The sequence below is a fragment of the Gymnogyps californianus genome, chromosome 20, assembly GCF_018139145.2.
Source record: "Gymnogyps californianus isolate 813 chromosome 20, ASM1813914v2, whole genome shotgun sequence".
Classification (NCBI taxonomy): domain Eukaryota; kingdom Metazoa; phylum Chordata; class Aves; order Accipitriformes; family Cathartidae; genus Gymnogyps; species Gymnogyps californianus.
In genome coordinates, this window is record NC_059490.1 from 9,727,490 (window position 1) to 9,745,695 (window position 18,206).

At 44.3% G+C, this 18,206-nt stretch overlaps 1 protein-coding gene across 5 annotated transcripts in view; it reads right to left on the reverse strand.

Moving 5' to 3' along the window:
• Positions 1 to 18,206, reverse strand: part of BCAS3 (BCAS3 microtubule associated cell migration factor) — a 372,309-nt gene that overhangs the window by 19,399 nt on the left and 334,704 nt on the right. For 4 of the 5 annotated variants that reach the window (XM_050908947.1, XM_050908945.1, XM_050908946.1 and 1 more), the window contains one exon: positions 4,727 to 4,894. In XM_050908947.1, the coding sequence (XP_050764904.1) occupies positions 4,727 to 4,894 (168 nt within the window). Of the gene's footprint in view, positions 1 to 4,679; positions 4,895 to 18,206 lie in introns of all 5 variants that reach the window. The other variant, XM_050908948.1, reaches the window with a different exon arrangement.

Sequence of the window (18,206 nt, forward strand, 5' to 3'; positions counted from 1 at the left end):
TTTCTCACTAAAGGAAGTTTGCAGTATCACCTATTCTGACAAAATAACCTGAGCAGTGATGAATACTTATTTATTTTATATATTGACAATTCTCCCGTGGAAACCTGTCTGTTGTGTTACTCTCCTAAAGAATAAATCTACCCTTCTGTCACTGTGCTATGTGCTTTATAGTAATAAACTCGAGAAAACATAGAGAACGGGTTTTGATTTGGTAAATCACGTGAAAGTCGAGCCTGAAGCTGTGCATAGATTTAACATCCAGCTAAACTTTTCACCCAGGTCAAAGGAGGGAGGAGAAGCTGGGACAAACTCCCCAGGGTTGAGAACACCTTTCCTCCTGGCGCTGCAGATGCAGAGCTGCACCGTTTCATGCTCACTGCTGCTGTCCTGGAGTTAGTAACTCCTTTCTGGGACTGACTGACAGATCCACTGGTTTTCCTTCAGGCCAGCCTACATCTTAAGTGGACATGACTGGGAGCCGAATGAATTTGGGTTCCTGGGATGTACACAGACCATGCTATACCTCTGTAGGAAGAACCCACATCAGCATCACGGCTGCGCATGCCATCCTCAGCCCAGAGGGAACGGGCAGAGAGCGCAAGGGGAATCTGTCTCCTGGGCTTCAGCACACTTAATTCCCACGGCACAGAAACAGGGGATAGCCAGAGAAATCGTCTTCCACAGATAAATTTCAGAAAACATTCTGTTGCTCAGACTGTAAAGGCTTGGTCCCCTATTATAGCCTAATTTTCAATATTATGCCTAGAAACGACCAAAATGTATTTGAAAGCTTAAGAAATGTACTTGTTGAAGGAATACATAAATCAGAGGATTTACTGATTACAGTACTTTCGGAGGGAAAGATTTCTAGCCTGGGCTGGCAATTTCTGCATGTCCAGTTTGAGTGGAATATTGTCAGAGATACTTGTCTCCTGGAAGCACAGTTTCATAAATCACAATACTAGCTTTCTGGTTTTTTTTTTTTTTTTGAGAATGCAATGTGAAGCTCCAGCACATACTCAGAAACTATACTGCAAATGTAAATATTGTAGCTGCTTGAAAACAAAGCTTTGCAAGCAAAAGAGGTTACTGACCACTAACATTTTGTGAGTAGACCTTTTTTTTTTTTCAGTGAGAGTTTGACAGAAACTGAAACAGCAAAAACATCTTTTTGCATCTTTGCCAATTTACGCCTTCTTTGGAATTAAATGTGTATCTAGGCTGACAGCTTATGTACAGCAGACTCCACTCAAGATAGACATGAGTCGTCTGGATAATTGGATAACAAGGAGAAAAGCTGGTTTCCCAATCAAGTCAACTAGCTGGATGACTGGAGTTATCATTTAGGTCACAAGGAAAGTAGATTTTTGGGGGGTCATTTTACAGACCTGGTTCTTCTCCCATCCACTGTCCGACAGCCCTTGGCAACTAGCTGGAGTCAGAGGTGGAAAAGACCCATCAGGCCATCTAATTCCCCTTCCTTGCAGGATTATTCTTCATGTTTTTGCATCCTCCAGTTTGACGTTTCCTGTATAACCAATCTTTGGGTCTCTTCTGCCTCTGCCAGTAGCCAGGACCACCGAACCAGTGAGGCGTTGCCAACCCTACTTTGCAATGCAATGGAGCAGGCAAGAGACAAAGACACTGCGAGTATCTACTCCCCAAAGTGGTCTGTGTACCATGAGCATGCGTTTCCTCCGCACTACCGCAGCATATCAGCCCTGATTACTATATAAATCTACGTGTCAGCTATGTCCTAACAGTTAAGGCATTAAAAGAATCTATTTATCTCTTGCCATTAAGTGCATGTCAGGACCAGTTGTGCACTTGACAAAGTCTCACTGTCCACCCTATTGCCCATTTTGTCTTTGTCCACACAGTGGACGGAGCACCGCACGTGCACGTATCTTCACACGCAGAGTTAGAAGTTTTCATTAATTAATGTTTCAGTTCGAATAAGACTTTGCAAATATCATTATATCTCTGCAAAATGTATTTAAAGACTGAAGAGAATCCAAGAAGCACAAACAGGGGTTAAAGGCATGCGTAACATAAAGGCACGCGTAAGTTAAAGTAAGTCATTTTAGGATTATTAGAGGGAGGTTTGTAACTTCCATAATTTTGAGTCCAATGCAGAAATATAAACACTGTCTTTGGAGCCAGTACCAATATATAAATCAACTACCAACAAGCAAATTTACGGTGTCCTTCTCTGCTGAACTCTTTGCTATCATTTCAATTGAGGTGAGTCGGCAGCAGAGAATCCAAGGAAGAAAACTGAATGTTTTTCAAAGATAATTCAGTTCAGCCCAGGTTTGTTAAGATATAAGTGATTTTGGGGGAAGTGAAAACTATCCTACTTGTTACGAGCCAACAAAGACACCTCTTTTTTGAAGCAAGGGTAATGTACCTCCAAACTTATCTTTCCCCATTTATTAACCAGCAGACAGATGCTAGCACTTTACCGTGCTCCACAGCTTGACAAATGGCTGGCTGGCAGCCTGCCGCGAGTGCAGCCACGCATGTTGTAGCGAGCGCTAGTCGACTCCCTAGGCAAGTGCAGTTTTCCAGGTATCGTCTGAGCAGGAGAGAACTTTTTATGGCCATCTGGTAAGAAGAGCTCAAGAGCCGTTAGGGGATGGAAGTGGAAAGGGCACGGGAGTTCACAGCCTTATCACTAGGTTTTCTCTGCTGCACTGAGTCACCACATGCCCAAATCCTGAGAATAAAGTATGTTAGTGGTAGAGAGAATCCCACGACAGGCAGGAAAACATAGAGCGTAATGACAGCGAGAGGAGGGTAGTGGGATGGGGTGAGCTGGGTCAATGCTTATGTTACTCACTATTGCCACTTACATTTGCTGCTTTGAGATGGCATCTATCTTACACTCATTATGAAGATTTATGTGTCTGGAGTAAAAGCAGGGAGAAATCTCTTTGGATGAATTTTAGCTTAGTGATGGCATCTCTATAAACGGTTCCTTTCTGTCTTTACACCTGCAGTACTGTGAGCCTAATCTTAGACCAAAGAAGCTGGCACTCACTGCCATCAGCTGGGTTTGGTGAAAATGGAAGGAAAATATAGACCTCTGTCTCTGACAAAGTTCGGTTTACAATATATTATAATGTCAAGTCTCTGGGGCAGTCAGTCACCTGAACTTGGCACATCTAGATAGCTTCAGCTTTCAGAGAAGGTATTCTCCTCACCTTTCCCCTAATGTACACAGCCTGAGGGGAGCTGACCTGTTATCGGAAGTGGATACCATCCCAAAGTTCACTCTGATCACAGTATGGGTCAATAAGTAATGAAATATGTGCCTTTGTCTATTTTCACAGCCTGTTTTTCCACCTTCACAGCCCTCTACAGACATGAGCTGACTCAACTCCACACCAGCAATGTGAGGCATCTATCCTCATTGCAGTGATGGAGCACTGGAGTCACGGACACGTTAAGTGCCTCATCCAAGGCTGCAAGCTGGTGAGAATTTGCACCAGATCTGTAACTGAGACCCATACTTAGTGTTCGACCAACTCTTTCTGTTAATACCAAATCTTAAACCATCCCTTGGCTCCATCTTTTTCAAGATGGAACTCAGAGGAAAGACAGTTTGAAAGGTGACAAGTTAGGCTATGAAGGGTGCTTCTGCACCACTCAGCAGCTTGGTTATTGCTATCTGTACCTACATAAAAGGGCTTAAATTCTGCTTCTTTGCAGCCTCCTCCTCCAGACTGTGGGAGGTAGCAGCAGTTTGGTGACCTGCGGGGGACTACGGGCTCAACAGTGACCCACCTGCAAAGCAGGAGGACGAGCCCTGATGGGACAGCCCCTGAGCCTTCTCCAGAAGCAGGGAGAGCTCAGAGCAGCACAACGCCCTCAGCAATACATGAGGGCAACAGCAAAAGGAAGAGACAGCTTCTGTTCTACACAGCGTTCCTGTGATGTCCCTAGGCTGGCATTCCCATACGTTTCTGCTAGAGCTTGTCCTCTTCTTCCTTCCCAGGCAAGTTGCCAGAAGAGTGACAAGCGAGCTGGCAGCTGATGTTAGAAGCCACCATTACTATTAGCTGCTGGTCACAACACAAGTGGTGCATGGATCAAAGATGGGCCTAGTCCGTTTACTAGAGAGTGTTTTTTAAAACAAGTCAAAATTAATGGAAACAATAAAACCGCAATAACTGCGCTTTAATATTTCTGAGCATTTCCTACCACTGGGCCCCTCTGAGCAGCATAATCTCTGACGTGCCATTCCATTTACTTAAACAGATGATATAATTTATCAATATAATGGACACTGATGAAGATGGATTAATTTGGATTACAGAACCAGTGCTTCGCAGTGGCTCTATTCAGGGCACAAAATGAGGATGTGTGTGATTATAACATTGTTTGGAGCAGGGTGGGCAAGGGCAGCAATCTGCACAGAGACCTGGATGCTCCTGAGTTGGCAGAGGAGGGAGGAGAGCCCTTCTCACAGCTATACGGTAAGGAAGCTTCAAGCACCAGTATTTTTCTTCAAGTTACTTTAGGCTTCTCAGACTATGTTTATGTGATCTACCGCTATTTTCTTTTTATAAATGACTTTGCTCACACCAAGTGAGAAACCCATAAAAGTTAATTAATCAGAGAGGTAGTCTACAGAGAAAAAGAAAAGCAAAACTTAAAAAAAAAATAAAAATCACCATTGGGTGAGATGTATGTGATCTCTGATCACACCTCTTCTTTGTACCTGTTCCTGATCCCACTATGTCCCTGCTGGGAGACTCGCACATCGCATCGGCCAGGCGCTCCCGAAGGCCCTCTTCAGTGTGCTCCATGGAAGACATGTGACGGAGACCGAAGTTCTCGGGCCAGCTCCCACACACCTCCAGCAAGGTCACGCTCCGGTCGAAGGCACCTTCAACAAACAAACGAGAGATGTTTGGGAGACCCTAGGACCAAACTACTTCCATACATATTTTTTATTGCATTGGAAAGAAAGAAGCCCTTGCATTTTGAGTTCCTGAAAAGCTAATTTTAGCACATTAGTTAAAACGTTGGTGTTAACAGCACAGCAGGAGCAAGCAGAGCCATAAGTACTGAACAGCTTTGACCAAGCAGCTGTAAGCGAAAAGGTTAAATTAAAAATACAGACCCAATTCTGGTCTCACACTGGTGAGAGCCAGGAAATCAGCATAATGACACTGATGTAAATGACATGTAATGTTAAAAACCTGTATATACGTTATTAAGTACATGTTAGACAATTAGAAATTATTTTTAAAGTTGTTTTGTCTTTCACTGGGCTGCTGTTGAGCACCCTTCTTCCCCCTTCTCATCTTGGACAATGGAAACAGTCAAGTCATTTTGTCTTTGCTAACGGGCACAAATTTTAGCTAAAATCCCTTTCTTGCTCTTAAGCAGAAAAGTGCAACAGTGTGGTAGACTGATGAGAAAAGGATGGCTTGCTTTCTGCCTTGTGTTTGAAGTATGTCTACTGAAGGAAAAAAGCAAGCCCTTCTTTCAGTCTGGGATATCTGTGGATTTTCTCTGTTCCTGCACTGTGAAATTTTAGGTCAGACGTGAGCTAACAGACTCTTCCATCATCAGCACTTTACTGGAGGTGCTGGCTATTGTGACGGAGCACACGTACCTACAAAAGATACTTAAAATAATTCCGTAACTTGCAGTTATTACCTCATTCACAACAGGGTGTGATGTTCTGCTGAATGCAAAGATTAGATTTTGAATTCAAGATCACTTCAAAGTACAAATTAAAATTATTCTACTTTATTATACAGCAAGTCTTCTGCAAAGGCTTACTTAAATCATTCCCACTTGGAACAAGATTACAGTTATGCTTTGTTGCTTCAAGCACATACCATTTACTCAACTATTAGGTAACTGAATATGCAGCATTTATTGTGCCTGGTTTCTGCCAGCCTACCGAGGGGAAAAAATGCAAATGCCAATGTTTCTCAAAGTTAAAAGTACATGAAACACGTCCTTGTTATCAGGCCTTTGGTTTTCCCCTTTGATCAGCCGTCAGAAACTATCTACACTTGTAGTCTGTGACTGTACAGCTTCACAGCACACTCCCTGCCACTGACAGGTGGTAATAGAAAGGGTGAGAGACCAAGCCCCGCGGCAGGCGTCCCTTCCTCTGATAACGTCCAAAGTACCGGGTGATAACCGTTAGTAAACACTCGGGCAGCCGGTTAATCCATACATCAGCAAAGAGGGGCAGATAATTTTGAACTCTAATGGCATGGACAAAAGCACCAGGGCTGGCATTCAGGGATTTATATGGGCTGCAATGGTGACTTCTGGCTCCTGAATTTCATCGGCGCGCACAACTTTGATTTATCTCTTTGCCTGGCTGCAGAGTAGATTCCTGGCACTAGAAAACCATCAACACTAAAATGGACCTCTACAAAATGGGACCGTGGCTCTTATGTGATACATGCACTTGAACTCTGGATGAATCCCAGTTTAAACCGAGCAGAGGAATGACCAAATATTTCAACTTTTAATGGGTCTTTGGATGTATAAGGTTACTCCAGTCCGCTAATTTGTTTTAAAGCAAGGGTTCTTGAAGCTTCTTTGAGAAAATGCAGCGAGGAGGCGAAGTAATTTCGACAATGTTTAAGTCTCTGCAACTTTTCCATATTGTCAGCTATCCTAACTGCAGCAGGAAAAGCAAAATTTGGTCTTTTTTTGAAGCTTCTTTTTTCAAGTCTTCCTTCTGTGGTTTCACATGACCCTGAGACCCCCACTCCGCATGTACTCCAAGACCCCACCGATTTCAGTTGGTTTTGATAGGGCTGTTCATGTACCTGGAGAGCTATCGGGGGGGCTTTTAAACCTGCATCCCAAAACCCCAGGGTGGCAGCAGGGAGATAATGAGCTCCCACAGGTTTGCAGGGTTGTGCCAGAGAAGAGAAATCTCGTCTTTATTGGTGTCTGCCCTTATTCTGAAAGTGAGAAATGGGAGCATTTCTGCTCCTATAAGCAGACATATGAATAATAAGGCAAATGACTTTTGAAGCTCTGCCAAGATGCCTGCATATGTGTACAGGGAGAAACTTCATAGAGCGCCGGTCTCTGGTTCCTGACATACTTGAGTGAGAGCAAAGGAGACAAGTGCAGCGTTACCTCCGCAATCAGGGCCAAGAGCTGCCAAAACTTCTTAGCAGCAACGTGTGAGGTTGCAAGTGTTAATGCAAATGCAGGTTAGAGGGACTAACTCCACAGAAAGTTTTCTTGTAAAAAACTGTAAGGCTGGTGAAGCTCTAGTTTTATCGTTCCTCCCTTTTCACTCCTTCTTCATGTTAGGAGTACACATTTGGCAATACCATTCACATCCACGCATCCAGCTATGATTCACCAGCCACCACTGCACCCCGTGGGTGATCACCCTGCCTGTGATAACGGGTGGCGGGGGCAGAGGAGGTCTGTGCACCGTCATCTGCTCTGTGTTGCAGTGGAGTCCACAAATTCCTCCGTATTTCAATATACACATTGATAAAATGGGTTCCACATAAAGCTGAACACACAGATGTGCGACCAAGGTTACTTGGGGCGTGGGGGTAGAAAATGGGACCTTGCTTCAACAGGCAGGTCCTTTCCTACCATAAACCCCTGGCTCTGTCCCTCTCCAATGTAAAACAAAACTGTTTCAGGAAAAACAAGACCGATTGTCATGGACCTTCCTGTTCTTCTTGCCATTGCATCAGCAGACAGCACATGTATCAAAGTAAAATAATTTTTTTCAAGGCAGAATTAAGTCCTGGGTATTTTTACGCCTTGGAAAATTCTTCTGTGAAGTGCATGAAATGGCAGATGGGCTGGGTGCTCCCCAGGAGCCTTCGAGTGCTTTGCCCTACGTACATCGTTACCAACGGCACACGAGCTAATGGCATTAAACTTACACTGATAGCAGCTAACCATATCTTTGCTATTTATTAAATTGTAATCTCTTTCTGGCTGCCTTGCTCTCCCCTTTTCAATCCTAGTATCTTGGTTGATAATGTATCGAATTCCCCATCGTCAGCCAGAGAGAAGTTTACAAATAAACCTCAGTGGAGTGTCCTGCTCTCAAAATCCCCCAAAACCCGCAGCCAGAATGTAACGGCAGGACGAAGGCGGCCGAGAAAGCTCCTGCTGATTCAAGGGATTACTGAAGGGTTGAGAGAAGGCAGGCTTCGCCCCGTGCCTTTACTGGCAAACCGCTGAAATCCTACTGACAGCCACCAATATCAGACCTTGATGTGTGAAGCCTAGCCTTTCTTCTGTTCCCCAGACGTGACACAGCTTTGATGGTGGAACAGGTTCCCCCTAAAAGGAGCAATTCATTTGGAAACAACTCAAGAAAGAAACAAATTAGGTATTATTTTAATCAAGCAATTACTAGTGAAATCCTGGTGAAACCTCATTAAATCACTGAAAAAAATCCCATTGACTTAAAATTGTGTCAATATTTCATCCTATCGCGTGGTGCTTTCAAGCTAGCAGAACATTCACTTCTCCCCTTATTTACTGAAGATGAAACCGGGTGGAAATTAAGACCATCAGCCTCCTTTGTATGATGCCCAAGCACCGTCCCAGACCCACGGCACTACAAATAAAAAACAACCCCAAATGAAACCAAACGGAACAAGCAGAAACCTTGGCTTGAACATCTAGGTTGAAAGTGCTTTGTTTTGCAATTCCAGCGTGTTTAGCTTTACACTGCCCCAAACACTCCAAGCTAATTCTGCTCCACACGCAGGATTTTCCTATTAAAACTTTAATTTTCTCCTGATACTGATCTCCCACTTCTGTCCTTCCACTGACATTTGCCTCCCAGTGAGCACTGCCCTTTACTCACGCCGCTGCCGGATGGAGCAGAATCAGGCCCCTCGTCTTTCTGCTTAACGTTTCTCGCGTTTTATTAACGAAAAGGCTTCTGTTATTACTCATACCAAATTGCCTTGCTTAGAAGCACAAGATTTGTCTTTCGCATTCCAATTGTTTCAAGGCTTTTAATATAAAAGGAAAATAAATTCTATAGAAAGAAAAAAAAAGCCCCAAACCTTGGAAACGTCCTTTCATTTCACAGTTAGCCCTACCAACCAAGACCGAGAAAACCAGAGAAGCTTATTTTCTTCTCTGAAAAATCTAGTAGTAAAAAGTATTTTTACAAAATACTTTAATGCTTCTAGTGTGTTATTTTTCTAAGTCAAAATAGCTAAGCTAAATCTTTCACCATGGCCCTTTAATTCGAAAGCCAGGGGAAATTTTTTTCATTAAACCTCTGGACGGCTTTGTTTAAAATATGAAATCAAGTAGCTCCATTTCCTGTCTTCTAAGGAACAGTAAATCAAAAAGAGTACGTTCTCCAAAAATACAGTAATGGTTCTATTAAAGAGCTTGACAGTTTTGAGCCTCACCTTGCATATTGCAACATAAGCGTGAGCAAAAATAACTGAGTAAATAGGAGAGGAAATGACCTGCCAATTTTAACTGATATAAAGATGCATCCTTCTCATGAACGAGACGGGGGTTCGACCTCCAGGGACGGCAGACCCTGGGGCACGACCAAGACGGTCTTGGAGGGAGAGGAGGGGCTGCCCATCACCAAGCCCCTGCCTTTTCTGGCCCCTTCAGAAGCAGGAGTGGACTTTGAAGGGAGTCTCAATCCGCTCGGCACCGGACGCACCGGTAACCGCAGCGTGAGCATGACAGAGCTGCTCAGAAAAGCCTCGTCCAGGAGGGAGAGGAACCAGCGCATGGAAATTCCTTGCCCAAAGTAGTGAGTCAAATTGTAACATACCTCGTTTAAATATTAATGGTTGAACTTTCCTACAGGGTTTGCCAATTCACTTCCATGCCATAACTTTGTTACTCCAGGGGGAATGCCACAAAGCAGCAGCTCTCAGTACTTGAACAGGGACCTGTGCAAATGCCTTATTTAAGCGTGGAGGAAGCAGCATCTCCCTGGCCTGCCCCGTATCTGACTTTTGAACACGTGCCCGTGCTCGGCAGCACGCGCTGCTGATCCTCTCCCATGCACAGCTCACACACTGCCTTCCCGCTCTCCCACGGCACGTGCATGCCAACTTACGTGTGACAGACTTTGCAACAACTCACCTCCCTGTACGGCTGTTAAATCAAGGTGTGAGCGTTAATTATTGCCTTTGGAAATGATGGCAGGAGCTCCAGCCTTTGCAAGTAACTCTATTTCACTGTCATTTTCCCTCCCACGGAGTTTCTTTTTTTCCAGAATCACTCACAGTTCTGCTATAAACAGGACATTACTCACCAGCTCTGTATCCTGTGAGTGCATTTAATTAATGGAGACTTCAGTCGGGGTACCCAGTCCCACAGGCAACGAACACTTTCAAATCCCTTTGAACTTTTGGCTAAGCGAGGCTGAGAGGTTCCTGCGCCCCTCCTCAGCGCACTACAGACTTGTAAACAAAAATACTGTTTATTCCTCTGTCATTATTTCTAAATGAGTTTTAAGCAAACATGCAGCTGCTGGGAGGAGTAAGCCTGGCGGTGGGGTGGCCCTGGGAGCCCCCGTGCCCAGCGGCTCTGCAGGGACGAAGGCAGATGGTCGGGCAGGAGGTTGCCCAGCCATCGCCTGTGTCCGATGCGGCAGCGGCCACGCGTTCCCGCTGCCCAGCTCAGGACAGTGGCCAAGGCAATGGATGGCAACGGTCAGGATCACAGCGGTGCTGCGGTGCAAGCTCAGCAGGTCCTTAGGGACCATCTCGCTCCTCCTCCTCCTCCTCCTCCTCCTCCCCACCGCCCCGACAAACGCTGACTCCTCCGGTCCTGCACAAGGGGTTAACCGCGGGCTCAGGAGAAGCATTTCAGACGATTAGGAACGTAGCCAGCGATCACAGCCATCGTGAAGGCTTTCAAATGTGAGCGAGGCTGCAATTTTCAGAGCTGGAGCAGTGAGATATTTTTATAAATACATAAATCTTTTCAAGGAAAAACAAATATAGAGGAAAGAATGTAAACATTATTGTAAAATGCATAATAAAATGTCTGTTGTTTGTTAATTTTGCTCCTTATTATCCAGTCTATCTGTACCACCGATGTTGAAACATTTGCCTTTTTTTTTTTTTTTTTAAAACTCCCTTATTCATTTAAAAATAGTTTCCTGCATGTTATATGAATAAGCAAAACCTAAGGTCCTAAATCCAGGAGAACTTTGAAGTATGAAACCCATGGTCTATGGGAACTATGTTTTCATTAATCAAAGTAGATGTTTCTAAAGCCATCAGATTTATCATGACTGGATTTCATATGTGAAACCCAATATACACACAGACATACACTGCTTGTCCTTTTGGATTAGTTCTGACCTTTTACTCTCCTTTCTGAAGGATCTGCCTTTCCTCAGAGCAAGGCTGCCCTGTTTTACCACTGCATCAGCCAAAAGAGCCTTGACAAAGTACGTTTTCAACTCTCCGCGTTCTGTGTCTGAGTACGAGTCTGGGTTAAGGTCAAAACATAAATGATTAAGTATATTTATTAAACTCTGCCTTTGCCTTGAATGCTCCCTGCAACTCTGTTATATGCCATCCAAACTGCAGTTTCACACCAGCCCACTGGTAATACACCTGGCCACCAAATGAGGGACCCGAGTGTCACCGCAGCACCGACGCCGAGCCTCGGGCTGGCAAAAGCTGAACCAAGCCCCCCAGAGCCCCCCGAGCATCGCCGAGGGCTCCTGCAGCCCTGGCCGAGCTCCTGGCTTCCCCAGAGGCGCGGAGGTTAGCAAAAGGACACGGGAGAGACGGGACGGTTTAAAAACTGGAGGCAGGATGTGACATCCATCCAAAGCCGGACTTAAAAGATAAAATGCAAAAAAATCTGCGTTTGGTGTCATCGGGGAAATTTATGCTGCGGTTTTGCAGTACCAGAAGCACAGGACTTTGTCATCTTGCTTCAAAGAAGGAGATGCTGGCAGCGAGCACGGGCTCTGCTGCGGGCACAGGCGGCTGCCACCGCGCGCTGCAGGCACTGACGGGGAAGGCGCAGCTCAACTACAACGTAAGGAATACAGTGCATTGAAAAATAATGAGTGTATTTGTACTCTTTTTGCAATACTGGATACCATTTATTTAGCAGTCTAAAAGCAAAAAGAGATGAAAACTACAGTATAACTGGATGCTATTATGATTTTAAAAACAAAATACTCCCTCATAATAAAACTAATTTCCAAGAAAAAAATGTTTTTTTCCCGTGAATAGCAAGATTCTTGCATATTTTAACTCTTTACAGCTTTGCAGAATCAGAACGCCTGGAAAAAATCAGGAATGCTATGATCAGCCCCAAGCCCCCTTAGAGATTAACATTTCTTTACATTTAATCCTGACATAAAGTAGAGTATCCTGAAGAACAGAGAGTTCTGCACAACGCGGGGCAGTTGGGGTGGGTGCGCGTTACCAGGTACAATTCTGCACAGCAGAAATTTCACCTGATGTTCTTTCAACCTCTAGGTCTGGAAATTTCATTAAAAAAGGATTCACAAAAGATCTTCAGCACTTTTTAGTTTTTGCAAGGTTGGAAATGTTTTCTTGTGGTATTCACATACTTATAATTCTCAGTCCTGGTTAAAATCAGAAAATCCAGTAACTTTTTTTTCTCTTAGTACAGTTTCCCACTCTGAAGATCTACGACTTAGTTAAGCTTACAATAAGATGATTGAGATTTTCAAGAATGCCGAGGAAATTTAAACACACAATGAATTCCATTAAATCTCAGTGGAGGCTTTTTTAGACGAGTCTTTATTTTGTTTTACTTCTCATCTGAATAAAAGCTGCAAATTTATGATGCTGAAGTCTTTGTATTGGCTTCACTGGGAAAAGCTGCGTAAGATGCAGAAAGGATACATCTGGTATTTCTGTGACACTACATAACGATCCTTATTTGCTTATTTGTTTATATGCCAAGTCATTTCTGAACTCCTTGGAAGAGGTTTGCAGGCATACTCTGTCCTGGCGAGCTCACTTGGCGAGGTAGAAATATGCCAATTCCACTGGAGGGACTTGAATAATATATTACTTCCCTTAAGAAAACAGCAAGATTTATCTTGCTTATTATCAATCTTGTGGCATGTGCAAATGCACATATATATATACACGTACAAAGGACACATAATGGATTATAAAAGGCTCATATTTACCCACAAGTAAGGAAAGATCTGACAACTCATCGGGGTTTTCTGGATAACTAAGATCTTATGTTACACTTTGAGACACAAGTGTGGATTTGTCATATTGCTTGAGAATTAGTGGTAAGTGTCTGAGCCAAGGAATTTAATTCTGATTGTTTCATTTGAATTAAAAAAATCTTAGTGTTGAAAAAACATTGGAACTGTGCTATATACTAATATATCACTCAAACTGTAATAGGAGACTCTTTCTTGTGTAATAGAAACAGAGAGTGTAATGCTTGGAAAGGCCAAGTTCATCGTGGGTACAGATCCGCCGCAGATGAATGGTAGGGGATACTATATCTTAAACCCGCTGCAAGGGAGGGGTGAAGGCTTCCCCATCACAGACCCGCCTGCACGGAGCTGCACACCAGGGATGGATGTGGCCCAGCACGCTGCCCTGAACTCTGCCCGAGCATCCTCAACACTCAGCAGGCCGAGTCTACCAGAGACAGAGACTTCTGCTGGGCTTTGGGTAATTTCTTCTTCACAAGTAATACGCACACAGAGAAACGTTCACAAACAAGGGGAGATAAAGGGGCAGTTTCTTACAGGCTAGGAGAGAGCTTGCAGAAGAGAATCTGTAGGAAAGCGGCTGAGCAGCCATTGAAGCTCTGGAAATGTGAAATTTGGTTTATATCACTAGCAACCAGTTAAGAATGAAACTGAAATATTTTCTGCATTATAAAAGCAAATGTTTCTCTGGTCTCATATCACCTTTTTCAGATGAAACATTTCACAACCCAGCTGACATATAAACAGAAACCAAAATATTTTCCTAAGGTGCATCACTAATCCCACTCGGGGCCTCTAACTTGTAATTTATTTGTCTTACCTCAGTATGAGATAATGTACGCGTCGGGTCCAAGCTACTGTCTAATAACCACTTGTACACAGGATAAATAAATCTCACTTGCAAATACTAGGCACTCGCTGGGTGTTTGGGAAGAGCTCGCAGGGTGACTTCTATTTTCCTGCCAGTCGCTGCCCAGCACATGCATGGCAGCACCCCGGCTCCTGCCCTCACCCGCCCGCCTCGTGCCCTGCCCGCTGCTGCCAGCCCAAAGCTGCAAAGCCACCTGCAGCATTCGTAAGCACGAGGCATCTGCGGTTTGCAACTGCTTCATAGAAATGAGCATATTTGAGTCATTTATAGCAGGGGTTTCCATGTCAGTAATGTAACTCCTTGCCGTACACCTATGCTGTAACTGGCTTTTCCTTAGGGAATAACAGAGGAGCGATGACCTTCTGACACTTTCTGTAGCAAACCTCAGTGTGTTAACGTTCAATTTATTAGGGTTATATCTAATACTATGTGCATAGCCTGCTGTAATCACAACTTCCCTACAAGTATTTTAACGTATTTCACAAGCAGCACGAGATGGATTCAGGTATTAAACCAGCGTGCTGGAAATGTTTGTGTTCGGGGCAGCTGAGCAGCTGCTCTAAGGATACAGCACCATTAACATCAGGAACTGGTTTGGAAACTTACTCTTGCTACTTATTAATTGAGCGACCAAGATCAGGGAATGGAGGAGAGATTGCAAAATACACCTAGAGGACCAAATCCTTAGCTGAGGCAAAATGAGTTATCAGCGCTGATATAAAGAGTTTTATTGCTTACACCAGGGAAGAGCTGGAACATCAAGGTTTAAGTAATTCACCCAAGGTCATTGGGCAAGTCTGTGCCAGGGCTGCCCAGAAAGAAATCTTCTGTCTGAGGACAACCCAGTGCAATGCCACATCTTCCTAGAAGGTACGAAAACACAGACGGGACCTCCAGAGCCACTGAGTTCTGCCCTGGCCAGGCAGCACGTCCCAGATACCTTTCCATCAGCTCTGGGCGTTTTGGAAATCGCTCACTCCAACTCTCTAGATCCCTCCAAGAACACTAGGAAAATGTGTTTCTTTAAGGACTACAGAGAAATGTGAAATTTTATGTTGAGAAAATAATAAAAATTCAAAAACCCTTAAACTTGTTTCCTTGTAAGCCTTCCAAGTCCGGGAAGATAAATTCTTTTGGCCTGATTCTGAATTCATTAAAAGCATGTGCCAAGTTGCACGAGCTAGTTATCTAAGCTCCAGCAAGGACTGGACCTACAAAGCACTGAAATCTCTGGTCTCAAGCCAGCTTAAGCATATACTTAATTTTAAGCATGCAAACAGCCACAGTGACTTCAATGGTAGTATATATACGCTGAAAGTTAAGTGTGTGCTTAAGTGTGCTGCTGGAGCGGGGCCAGAGCACTTGGTGACTCACAGTACCAACGTCTCATCTCCTACCAAAGCCTGTCCAAGGGAGGGATTTCACTCCAGCCAGGCAGGCTTTGGAAGGGACAGGCAGGACCCAGCTGGTCAGGAGCCAGCAGACCCGTCCTCGCTGTTTGAAGTTTTTCTCTGCATACATTGAGGAGGTTTTGCCCTTGTCACTTATATTATCCATCAGACATCTGGTGGCTGGATAAGGCAGAGCGACATTGCAAGGTGAGATGATGGAGTGAAAAAATTATTGCAACTGGCACGTCCTAGCCTAAGGCTTTCGGTCATTTAACTCATCTCTCTTCCTCGGCAAAGACTGTACTCAAAGGGCAGGAGATTTACCCTTCTACATGCCTCACGTTTGCGCTTGGCAATTTGCAGTAACAACTCCAAATGCAAACAGGAGTTAGGCAAAGATGGCTCACCGTTTACGGCTAAAAGCAAAGCTTTCAGGAATAAGCAAGAACTACTTAAAAAAAAAGTCATACAAGGACTTCGACTGCCTTGAATAACACCACCATTTTTTTACTTGACAATGGCACTCTGACTTCCTGTTACAGAAATCACAAAAGGTGACTAGAAGTGTGTGCCTATAGCACGTTATTCTTATGGGGACAAATTAAAATTAAAATTTTTCTTACTACGGTCCTTATCTTGGAATTTCTCTGTCTTCTCCCATCAGACCACTGCCTACAAGAAAGCTCACTACGTACAGGTTTTTCAGTCAACGGTAGGTGACCATTTGTGCACGGGTTAAAGTCTGCTGCCAGATGCCAAGCGGAACTCCTTGACTTCAGACGAACGAGGCTGACGTACACCAGTGGAGATGCTGACTGAAGGGACCACGCCAGATCCCCTACCCTTGCAGGCTTCTGCCCTGCCGGCTGCTGCCTGCCGGGGAACTGCCTCACTGCTTCAGCCGTGCACTGTCACCTGTATCACTGAGATAAATGGATCTCCCACAAAAGCAGAAAAGGACAGAAGTGGGTGCATCAACCGAAACAAATGCAAAAAAAATCAAGGGTAAGAGGAAAGTCTGATAATTCACGCTGTGCTGTTAGTTTATGAAATGCAGCATGCTCTAACTCGGAAGCACAAGAACCGGATTTTTATAGTCACTTTTCTTTTTTCTTCCTTCAATAAAAACCATTTTGGAGCACTGATGGCAAGGACATGCTTTGCCGTGATTTATGAAGCAATGCAACCTATAGCGTAATTCGGGATTAACCATTCAACCAGAAGCCACCCAAAGCCCAAAGGGATCAGGTACAAAGAGAGGGATGAAGGAGAAACTTCAGTATCTGGAAGTCCAAATCATGATGCCCCAAATCCTTGCCTGACCCCACAAGGCCCTGTCCCTGTCTGGCAGATTTCCCTGGATCCAGGAAGAACCGCCCGTTTTCCCAGCACCTTGGCCCCTTCCCAGCACATCTGGGATGATCGAAGCAGGTGCTTCTCCCTGCCTGCTTCCCCAGGAGGGCCTGATTCAGCCAGTCAGCTCTGCACACACTTTATAGCACCCTCTAAATACACTTCATAGCACCAACGGGCTTAAGCACCCCAGCAAACGTGGGACCATTCACACCCAGAGACGGAGCTGCCCCATTACGCGCAGCCCCGCTGGCCAGGGGAGGAAAGCCCATCTCTCCCTGGGACCCCGGCACCTAAAACCAGGTACTGTGACCTTCTGGGGGCTGCGATACCTAAATCCTCCTGTGAAACTAGCTTTACTCCATGTGAATAGTTTGATGATTATAACCATGCTGCTTGCCAAGGCAAGATGGATTCTGAGAGCTGCAGACTACCATTCTTGTGGACAATAAATATTCCACTTAAATCATAGCTTGTACATATTTGAAAGGATAAACCTGCTACTAATAACTACGAATCAAAAGAGAAGATTCCAATTTTTATGCCAGAAAGTTAACAAAAATCTTCAGTGTGTTATAAACAAGTATCTATCATTATAAACTAAGTTCAGCATGTAAAAATCCAAAGATGGAGTTTATTGTCTTTAACGGCTGAGAAATGACAAGTGTGTTTGCTTGAAAAGGAATTTAGCAAGAAGTAGTTCTGTACAAGAACCCAAATCCGTCTTAAAAAAAGAAAATCACTGCTGACAGTTTTACAGTAGAATTAAGCTGCTCTGAACTCTCAGAAGTGGGGCTAATCACAAGTTTCTAGGGAATTTAATATGGAAAAGAAATCTGATTATTAGGGAGAATCCTATAACTCAGGGAGAAGCTGATCCTACACCTTTTCCAGTCTAAAATTATGAGTGAAACTACTGACGTTTTGCAGAGGGGATTGCTTTCTGACAGCCTGCTGAGCCGTCTCCCTTTTGTCAGCAGAGTGGTGATCTGCGAGCCCATCGGAGCAACCACTGTCCCAACCTTGTGTCCTAACGATCTTCCCATCAGCACAAAGCCATCTGCAAGTAGGCTTGGCACAAAGTCTTGGGAGGGAAAACTTGCTTTAAAACCTCAGAGATGTAAATCCAAGGAGGTGAGGAAGGGGGTGTCAGGTACTGGCTAATGAAGATATGAGAGGGATGCATCAGGTCTGATGATGTGGCTGTGTAAATACAAGTGGAAGTATTTCCTACAGTGGACAAGCTCAAAGGTGGAAGCTGTCCAAGGGGAATCTCTCAAAAACCCTGGACAGCAGCAAAAAATGTGACAAAAAACTTGCCAAGTGTTTTAGTGCTCTGCTGAAAGATCAAGGTGAAAGGAGTCTCTGCGCTGGAAGCCTTGGA